The sequence below is a fragment of the Engraulis encrasicolus genome, chromosome 15, assembly GCF_034702125.1.
Source record: "Engraulis encrasicolus isolate BLACKSEA-1 chromosome 15, IST_EnEncr_1.0, whole genome shotgun sequence".
Classification (NCBI taxonomy): domain Eukaryota; kingdom Metazoa; phylum Chordata; class Actinopteri; order Clupeiformes; family Engraulidae; genus Engraulis; species Engraulis encrasicolus.
This window is the reverse complement of record NC_085871.1, coordinates 5526585-5537402: the sequence shown is the minus strand read 5'-3', so window position 1 is coordinate 5537402 and position 10818 is coordinate 5526585. Positions and strand designations below refer to the sequence as shown.

Below are 10818 nucleotides of genomic sequence, written 5' to 3'. Positions count from 1 at the left end.
ACTCGTGTTTTGGCAGGCACTCGCTTTTTGGCACGACAGCCCCCCCCTACCCGTAACTCTGGACTGCAGAGGGTCAGCTGCATCAAGTTCACTGTACATACACCTGGCACCCTCCACTGTTACTCCAGAAATGTTGGTTATTATTGTCCTTTGCAATCCTGACTTACGGGGGGAGTCACTTTTTCTGGCAACTGCCCAGTTACAAGGCATTGCCAGAATGCGACTCACCCCAGGTGTATGTACACAGTGACTTTCATGCAGCTGACCCTCTGTAGAGTTACAGGGGGGGGGGGGGCAATCCATGAAGTCACTGGTTTTCTGGCAGGGACTACCAAATGCGTGGCGCGCCAGCTAGCAAAAGACCCTTTCTCTTTGATTGTCATTTAAGACATGTTTTCTTTTCCCAGATATTCCTGCCAACGGAATCCAACATGAACTTCATTCGTTCCAACAAGCCGGATCTGATAGAAGTTATCTGCACCGATACCAGTTTCTTTTTGCAGCGTGTTGAGAAGACACAACTTATAGTTCGCCGGGAGTACACTAAGCTTAAAGCAAATATTGACCGAGATTTAGAAAAGGGTACCATTGACCTGTTGGATAAGTTAATCGATAAAGGTGACGAAACCTGCAATAAATTCATTTCACTTTTGAAAGAGGACGACACACTCCAGACATTTCCTGCCCTGGCGAGAATCCTCACTCCAGCGGTCCCTCTGTCATGAGCCCTCTCACTCCACCAGTTCACCACCTTAATTGGTTCCCATTACCTGCCACTCTGCTCACCGCTCTCTCTACTCACCCAAACTAGTTCCACCTGTCTCTTCCCTGCTCTGCTCTAATTACCTGGCCAGCTGCGCTACATTATCCACTCACCAACCTCTCCTTGCACCACTCTGCTCTGATTACTCTGCCAGCTGCGCTGCATTACCCACTAACCTCTCCCAGTATTTAAAGCCTCTTCTCACAGCTCAACTTTGTCAGATCGTCTGCAATTCCACACCCGGAACCAGTTTGCTGTCTTCTCTCTGACTCCTGTATCTTGACCCTGAACCTGCCTGTATCCTGACTACTCTTCTGCCCCGGAAAACCCGACCTGCCTTCTGCCTGCACGACTCTTGACTACTCTTCTACCCCGGTAATTCTGACCAGCCTTCTGTCTCTGCACAACGATTTTGGATTCTCCCTGAACTGTACTTCTGCCCTGTTTCACCGTGCTGTTGTGTTTGTGTTCCCCCCCCAGGACTTCCGGACCACCTACCACCGGCTCCTTTGGACTAATCTCTGCCACTGGGGGGGGACGCACACACAGCACGTTGGACGAACCCTGGAATCCCGGTAACTCTTGGAACCAGCAGAACCCTCACTCTCCCAACTTCCCTTCCCCCTCAAGTTTTCAATAAACTTTCTGTGTGACGCAATTGTGGTCCTCTGGTCGTCTGTCTGAACCGTGACACCCTCCTCAACAAGTCACTCAACACACTCCTGCAACAGGTAGGCTACTGTATGTATCTGTATGTACTGTATTTTATTAATAAAATATTAATATCTAGATCCCCAAGATCTGTGGCAAAAGTTCCTGCTTTTCTTCCGTGGGTCTACCTACCACACAGCTGCTTACAGATAGGCATACTACAGGCCTACACATAATGATAAACATGATATTAATATAATAATACAAAGTACAAAACAGAATAGATGTACGAATTATTACAAATGTAAGATCTGATGTTTTCCCCCACTTTACCATTTTTGAGTTCACACCTGTGCTACATTCATTGTTGTCTTTACCCCAAGAACCTGGCTTGGTAAGAATTTTCAGATAGGCTACTAATTCTATGTAAAGTCAGGCTATTTGTTCTCACATTGAGTATTTTTATGCAATCCATAATTATATTTATAATGCATTCATTATCATCTTTTACAGATTTTTTTTCAGAAATTAAAGACAGCCTACATTTAGTAGGTGGAATACTTTCATACAGCAAATGTCATTGCAGTTCTGATTACCTTTCCACACCTTACCACAGGTGAAGACATATGCGATGAACAAAAGACCTCGTGGCCTCTGTGTCATCATCAATAACATGACCTTCAAAAACTCGGGAGAACGAAAAGGATCTGACATAGACGCTGGTATTCAAATATCCATACTAATTTGATTTAGGAAGATAGCAATAACACTTGGACACTCAGCAGTCATATGTTTTATGTTCATATGTTTGTTCATAAATGTTCATATGTTTGTGTAGCCTACCTGTACGTCTGAACTAACCCTCAAGACGCTTTATAACTTTGTTATTGCCCAAAAAAAGGCAATAGTTGAGTTGTGATCTGTTCATAAACATGGCCTATACGAAAAGTATATAATGTTGGAGTAGAGTTCTTTTGCGGCAAGCAACATCTAAGTACATTGAGTACATTACTCTTTGTATGCTACCACAATGCATTAAAACCAAATGCACTTATATCCCCCCCTTTACATTGTGTTAGGTACCTTGGAGCATGTCTTCACCTGGTTGGGATTCACAGTGGAACGCCACAACAACAAAACCGTAGCTGAAATGGAAAACATCCTTCAGAAGTGCAAAGTTTTTGGAGACTGCTTTATCTGCTGTGTGCTCAGCCATGGACAATCAGAGGGCATTCTGGGATGTGACGATGAGGTCCTGACTATGGAAAAAATGCTCACCCCATTCAAAGAGTGTCCCAAACTAGCTGGGAAGCCTAAACTCTTCTTCATCCAAGCTTGCCGCGGGAACCGCTTCCAGGAGGAAGTCATGCTCACTACCGATAGTGGTGAAGTCGCACAGGAATTGGAGACGGATGTCAGACCGTTCGAGATGATCCCAGTTGATGCTGACACTCTCATTGTCATGGCTACTGTGGATAAGCACTACGCCGTGAGAGACCCTACCAATGGCTCCTGGTTTATCCAGCCACTATGCACACAGCTCAAAGAGGGCACACTAAGGTAATTTTCAGCTGTTCTAAACACTACAGTGTATCTAGTGCAATGTGGTGTACTGACTGGACAGGTAAAACCAGGCCATTTGGAATATGCGGCACTGGATTGTTGCTTGCCCGTCACTGCGCTACAATGTATCTAGTGTAAATGTATTGTATGTATTGTGCAAAATAATAGTAGTGGTCCGTTAGGAATGTTTGAGTCAAAGATGGATTACTGCACGGGCCTACCAGGCCCAGACACAGGGCCCCAAGAACCAATGGATCAATGGGGCCTTTGAGTCAAAGCCTTTACATTTCCATTCTCACATTGCATTGAATATTGCACTTTTAACAACTGTATTTTTAAATGAGGGGACAACATGTCTCTAACATCTGGCCTAAAATTCTGAATCTTTTTGGAAACTGGCAAGACCGATGGTGGCCTTTTTTGCTGTCTGTCATAATCTGTCTCTGGTTTGAGTGTGTATACTGTATAGTGTAAGGTAGTTAGTTGCCGCTATTTAACTCCTAACGTTTAAGTATGCATTGACGTGGCAGTATGAGTGTATGATCTGTATGAATGTCTGTAGGATAGAGAGCATCCTACCCTCTGTCCAGGGCAAGTCCACGCTATGCCTCCCAGTAGCTGTGGCATCCGAGCTCTCTCTCCCAACTTGCTCCTCTCCAGTGTTCAGGGTTTGGGGGTGAAAACCCCCCGTACAGTTAATAAAATCCAAAGGGGCATCATGTATTCCTCATGCGGTGTGAGCTAGCCCATTACACATACTCAGACTGGTCACAATTCCTGAGCAAGCTAGCTCCAAATGCCGGCCTCACACCTGGCCTGCCAGATCAAGTAAAATAGCGTATGTAAAATACAATGGTTTGTTATTTACTGTAACTGTCTTTCCTGCCAAGTTAATTAATGTGTATGCTTCTTTGAAGGGGTGATGACATCTTGACAATTCTTACCCGAGTCAACGACGATGTCTGCCAAGAGGAAGGCTTCGTCAGAGGAAAGAAAGCCAAACAGGTCCCAGATCAGTCCTTCAGACTGAGGAAGAAGCTCATTTTTCCTGTGCCTTAAACATCTGTGAACTATGTGTTTGTGAAAAAGCCATATGCACCCACACTTTTGGGATTATTGCGACAGAGAATTGCATTTTTACATTCCACATCTTTTAATGTATTTTTTACATTCCTACATCTTACATTCCACAAATTTTAAACAATGCAATTTTGTGTTATTTTGGGACAATCTTTTTGTTATGAAGAAAAGAAAACATACCGGCATTATTATTTGACACTTTTGCTGAAGTATTTTCTAGCTGCCGTAGACATGGAAACCAATTGGGTGATCGTTACTGGCAGGCAACACCTTGCCTTGATGGATGGGCGTCATACCAGCCAGGGCTGGGGTGTGTTTCTCAAAAGCATAGTTGTTAGCCAGTCAGCAACTTGGGCTGTATGTAAAATGTAATGTAAAATTGGATTGCAAACAACAAAGTAGCTTACATAGTTAGCAACTATGCTTTCGAGAAATGCACCCCGGATTTGCAATAGAATCACGGGTGGGCAGCTACCTTGGGGCCCTTCAACTTCTCCAAATTGCAGGGCCCCCCAGACCAGCTTCTCTGTTCCTTGTTAATAGGAAAGATTTGAAGGGCACACAAGCTAAGTCCGCCCCTGCATACCAGAAGTGAGATGTGCATGCACTATTGCTCAGGGTCTTTTCTACGAGCTGATACACATTATATGCTGAAAGCTCAGAAAACACTGAATACTGTTCTTTTTTCTTTTTATTTCACTCTTTCCTTGAAGTTTTCTGCCTTACATCAGCACCTGTATTATTGAAGGCTTGCACACCAAGGACTTTCATGTACTCCTAGTGTGACAGAGGTGATCCTGCTCCTGTTCGTCCCCCTCGGAGATGCGAACCTGCCACCTCGTCAACTACAACGATCCGGAAATGGGAGACACAGTACGATACCGCTGAACTAAAGGACCAGTCCCCCAGCCCAACGGCATTGACACTGTATGAGGCTTTCGGGAGAGAGGTTTTACTAACTTTCCTTGCCAACTCTGCTAGTCTGCTAACTTTTAGAATGTAAATAGTAGCATTCATAGGACCCCATTGGACCGAATGAGCCCCCCCAAGTCCCTTCTGGTTATGGTATTGTACAGCTGATAGCAAGCTGATGTATTTTGGATTGTTTTCATCTGAGTCAATGATTCTGAGTAAAAAAAACAGCTGTTTTTTTGTGTGTTTATTTGTGTTGGTTATATCTGTTGTTTCTTTGATTTTGTGCCTCATATCGGCATTTCTTTGTTATCTGTGCTTCTGGTACCAGTTATCAAAGATAAAACATGTAAAGCATCTAGTATTGACAACTATAGGCCCATTGCACTTGCTAGTATAATTTCCAAAGTTCTAGAGCGGATCATTTTAGAGAGGCTCCAAGGATATGTGGAAACAACTGACAATCAATTTGGTTTTAAGCATAAACATGGAACAGATTTGTGTATATATGCACTGAAAGAGATCATATATACATATAAGAAGAAGAACTCAACAGTATTTACATGTTTTTTAGATGCGTCCAGGGCATTTGACCGTGTTAACCATGGGAAACTGTTTTTAAAACTACATCAACGAGGGGTCCCTTTATACTTAATACGAATCTTACAGTACTGGTATTCCCATCAAACCATGCAGGTCAGATGGGGCCAAGCTTTCTCTAGCCAGTTCTTGGTTACCAATGGCGTCAGGCAAGGTGGTATTCTTTCCCCTTTTCTTTTTAATCTTTACATGGATGATCTATCCAGGAAATTAAACGAATGTAAGACTGGGTGTATGGTTGGGGATAAGGTCATTAATCATCTATTGTATGCTGATGACTTGGTTGTCCTGTCTCCCTATAGTGCTGGTCTTCAGCAACTGCTCAGAGTCTGCTCAGAGTATGGTATAGAGTGTGACATCAAATATAACTCAAAAAAGAGTGTTGTAATGCTTTTTAGGACTAAGGAGGATAAAAAGCTACACTTCCCTTCTTTTTACCTAAATGACAGTGAGCTGACAACTGTAACCAAAGCTAAATACTTAGGTCACATTCTTAGGAGTGACCTATGTGATGATGATGATATTCAGCGCCAGTGTTGCAAACTTTATGCTCAAGCAAATATGCTGGCACGGAAATTCTATATGTGTACTAAGGAAGTAAAAATATCTCTGTTCAGGACTTACTGTACACCACTGTACACAGCTCATCGTTGGTGTAGCTACAGTAGAGCAAAAATAAATAAGATTAAGGTGGCGTACAATGATGCTCTTAGAATCTGGCTTAAGGCTCCCAGGTGGGAAAGTGCAAGTTCTCTGTTTGTCTCTGTAAATGTGCCCACATTTCAGGCTATTCTTAGGAATCTCATGCATAAATTTATGTGTAGATTGACTTCATCGAGAAATGGTATTATACTGTGTTTGTCCAATGTAAAGGAAAGTGATACCCAATACAATTCAGACATATGGAAACATTGGAAAAGTCAAGTGTACATGGGCCTATAGCCAGTCTGAGTTTTTTTAAAAGTAATGACTGTGTGTGTGTGTGTGGGGGGGGTATTATTAATGGTTGTGTATGTCTTTTATAATGTACTGTTTGTTCTTATCTGGACCTTGAGTCTGTAAATAAAGTTTATCTAATTTGTTAAGAATTTCGTAGATCCACATTGTGCCTATTTCTTTCATTTGTACCAAAAAGTGAATAAAATGGATCAGCAGTAGACGACTTTTTTGATTTATTTATCAGAAAATTAGCTGGCATTCTTGCCATTGTCACACAACACTGCTCAAAAAGCTCAGTGTCATCATCACCCTATACTGCCGTGCAAAACAAGAACGCAGTAACTCAAAATGGTCGATTTTTTTTTTAATATCGGAAATGGGTTTTAAACTACCTCATTTGTCTTGTGTCAAAAAATGGTGGTCCAACACCGTCCCGTTTTGGAGAAAACTCATTTTGAAAGTGCAAAAATGACCCAAAAAAAGTTAAACAAAAACGCAGTAAGTCGGCGAGTTACTGCTGCACGTTCCAATGGGACTGGTTTGGGAGTAGACAGTAATACAAGCTAAGAACGCAGTAACTCCTGCAGTAACTCCATTTTGTGGCAGTAATACCAGCCAAGAACGCAGTAACTCTGTTTTTTGTGGCAAAAAGACACATAAATGTTGTTTTTTTGGTTTTTTTTGTGTGCATTAAATTTCTATCCTAAACAAGCATTACCAGGAAGTGTCACCACCAATTTACCGACAACACAGTTGTCACGCCATATGGGAAACTTTGAAGCCTTTTTTCTCAGTTTGCCGTTTTCAGAGTTACTGCGTTCTTAGATTGTAGGGCAGTATAGGCCAGAGTAGGTATTGCAACTATGTATCTCATTGAAACGGCTCTCTAATCACAAACTTAATATTTTCATGAATATTTACTTTATAATAAGATAATATCTACTTTTATGACAAGAATAGAATATGTCTTGCAGCTAAACAAATCTATTAGAAATTAAAATTGGCAAACATTCACCTTTTCATGTATGAAGAGTGATATACTGTAGGCTACCTTTAAAGGAACAGTTCGCCCTTTTTTGATTTTCACATATTTGCTGTATTTCCAAGCATTATTCATGAATGTGCATATCATTTTCTTTTCAATGTTTTCAGTACTCTCAAGCCACTAATGCTAATGCTGCCCATTTACTTCCAGTGATTATGCTAAGCTATGCTAATAATTCTTATCCAATAAATCTGAGTACTGAAAACACTGAGAAGAAAATGATATGCACATTCATGAATAATTCTGGAAAATACTGCACATATGTGAAAATCAAAAAAGGGTGGACTGTTCCTTGAGGAAGGCCTTCAGGTTGTAAGGGAACACATGTATTGGTCGTGGGGCAACAATGTCCTCTGTTTTTTATGTTTCCGGCCTATCCAGAGACCACACATTGTGTTTTATACCGGTACATGAAATCAATTGAATTAAATATTTTTTGAAATCAGTTCACTATGGCCACAGTTGATGTACTTCAGAGTTCTTGCAATAAAGAGTCAATGTCTCTGCAGTGGCAAAATGACAACAAAATGTTGTTTTGTGGCAGGATGTGTTTGAAGCCATGGTAGGTTTCACGAGTTCCAGTCTACTCTGTGCACCTGCACACTCTCTGTATCCCACCAACTACTCTGCAGGACTCATTAGGACTCTGATCGTACAAATAAAGCACCTGTGACCCAATGGTTGGGGAGAGTCAGTCTTGGATAAGGAAAGTTGCATTTTCTTTTTCAAATATATATTTCCAAGGCATTATAGGTTTTATACCTATAATTATTATTGATAGGACAGCTTGAGGGCGACAGGAAGTGAGTGGGAGAGAGACGGAAGAGGATAGGGAAATGACCCATGGTGGGAACCAAACCATGGTCACCGGTGTAGCAGTGCAGTGCCCTACCGCTTGAGCTACAGCAGGGCCAAAGGTGGCATATTTTGAATCACTGACAACACCCATCACCATCAGATCCCACCACATTGCTCCAGGGAATGTAACCAATAATGGCAAATGGCAGTGCATGGGAGTTATGGAAGATCAGATATCATTGATGCTTTGCTGTCAGCTGTTCTTGTTTGTTGACCTGGTACCCCACACTTCCTTCTTCAATATACCCGAAGATTTCCATGCCACATTTTGGTGCTAACTATCCAGTTTAATTCTAACTCAACAGAAATAAAACCCCATTCATTTTCAATGGGGTTTAATTTCTGGTGATTTAGAATTAAACTGGTGAGTTAGCGCCAAAACGTGGCATGGAAATCTACAGGGTATATTGAAGAGTGAAGTGTGGGGCACCAGGTCAACAAACAAGAACAGCTGACAGCAAAGCATCAAGGATATCTGGGCTTCCATAACTCCCATGCACTGTTTTTGCCATTGACTTCAATGTTAAACGCATCATGGCCGTTAAGACAGAGAGAGTCCTAACCAAGTATTGAACATTGCATGTTATGTAGAAAGTACCAAATTTCAACTGATTTAATGTGACCCGAATTTTGATGAAGAAAAATGCGATTTTGTTACAATATTCTAATGATGCGAATTCCCCAATTCATGTTTTTTTTTTAGCTGGAAGGCCAACGTATATAAAAAGAAAACAAATTAATGACTGGAATAGTTAAGAAACTGGGCCATGAATCTACAATCCATGACAGTTTAACATTATTGATGAAATTATGGTAATAAATCATAATAATTATCAAATTATCAAATAATCAAATAATTCATGCTATTCTAATAAAAAGGCCTGGAGCTGTATATATATAGAGAGAGAAGAGCTTGGCTGGTAGAAAAGACCAACAGCCACTTTCACCCATTAGTTAGTGTGTGTTTGACTAGTAAGATTTAAATCTACCAGCCATTTTGGGTCATAATTTAGAGCCCTGGATAGACAGACAGATAGACAGACAGATAGATAGAGATAGATAGATAGATAGACAGACAGATAGACAGACAGATAGATAGAGATAGATAGATACCTGCATCTTGTTCTGTACCCTCTCTGTTTTTCAATGGAAGATCAAACTTATAGTTATTGATGATGAGGCAGAGTCCACGGGGACGACGATCCATTGGATAGCAATCCCCCTCCTGACAAAAGTGGACAGCAACATTCAACATGACGGAGGACAGCGAGAAAAAAGACACATTATACAATTCAAGAACAACAATAACAATAAAGACAAGTCGCAGAGTAGGTGCTGTGTGTGAGTAGGTAGGTGAGTGTATTTCATTTTTAAAAATATGGCAGGACATATTTTATGTCTGCACCTCTTTCCACAGGGAAGAGTGCAAATGAATGAGAGGGCAGAAGTGTTAATTACCGGTACATCATTGGCCACAATTGCAGCATCCGTCACCACATGCTGCCCCTGCTCACCTGTTGGGAAAAAATAGCAAACGTTTAACGCTCTATTCTGCACACATATCAAATGATTATTTTCTTTGAGCCAAAGGCTATTATTTCCTATTTTATATATAATATAATATATATAATAATGTATATCGACCTACAGTGAAGGAGGTGAAGGAGTCAAGGAGTCTCATGCCAACAGCTAAAGATGTGGACTTGCAGTAGGGAAACACCAGTGGTTCTCAATCTTTTTTGAACAAATGCCCTCTTGACCCTCGACCCTGGCAGGCTGTAGAGCCCCCTTCAAGAAACACTAATGCGCAGTGTGCCTATAGGTGCAGCAGGAATGGAGTTAAAGCGACCACTCATACAAACAGACAGACAGACAGACACACACACACACACACACACACCAGTGGATCACACACACATACACATGCACACACACTCACACCAGTACACACACTCCAGAGGATCACACACAAACACACACCACAGTGGATCACACACACACATACACGCACACACACACACACACACACACACACACACAGTGGATCACACACACACACATGCGCACGCACACACACACACACACACACACACACACACACACACATACACGCACACACACCTGAGTCCGGTGATGGGGAAGGCCTTGCAGGCGCGGCAGCGTACGGCGTGTACCACGGCCTCACTGGCGGAGACCCGGTAGAGGGTAGAGAACCACAGCAGCAGACGAGGCTCCGAATGCAGCCAGCGGACAAAGACCTCCTCACACACACCTGCAGTCAACACCTACAGCACACACACACACACACACACACACACAGGAGAAAAAGGGCCATTATGTGTGTGTGTGTGTGTGTGTGTACGCGCATGTGGGCTCCGATTGCCTGCAGTTGACAAATGCCTCCTCA

At 42.1% G+C, this 10818-nt stretch overlaps 1 protein-coding gene across 1 annotated transcript; it reads left to right on the top strand.

Moving 5' to 3' along the window:
* Nucleotides 1–431: 431 nt before the first annotated feature.
* On the top strand, nt 432–4247 carry casp20 (caspase 20, apoptosis-related cysteine peptidase). Its single transcript, XM_063218139.1, has 5 exons — nt 432–689; nt 1244–1315; nt 2031–2136; nt 2494–2974; nt 3895–4247. The coding sequence occupies exons 1-5, from the start codon at nt 432–434 to the stop codon at nt 4034–4036; spliced, it is 1059 nt and encodes a 352-aa protein (XP_063074209.1). The 3' UTR covers nt 4037–4247.
* The last annotated feature ends 6571 nt before the right edge of the window (nt 4248–10818 follow it).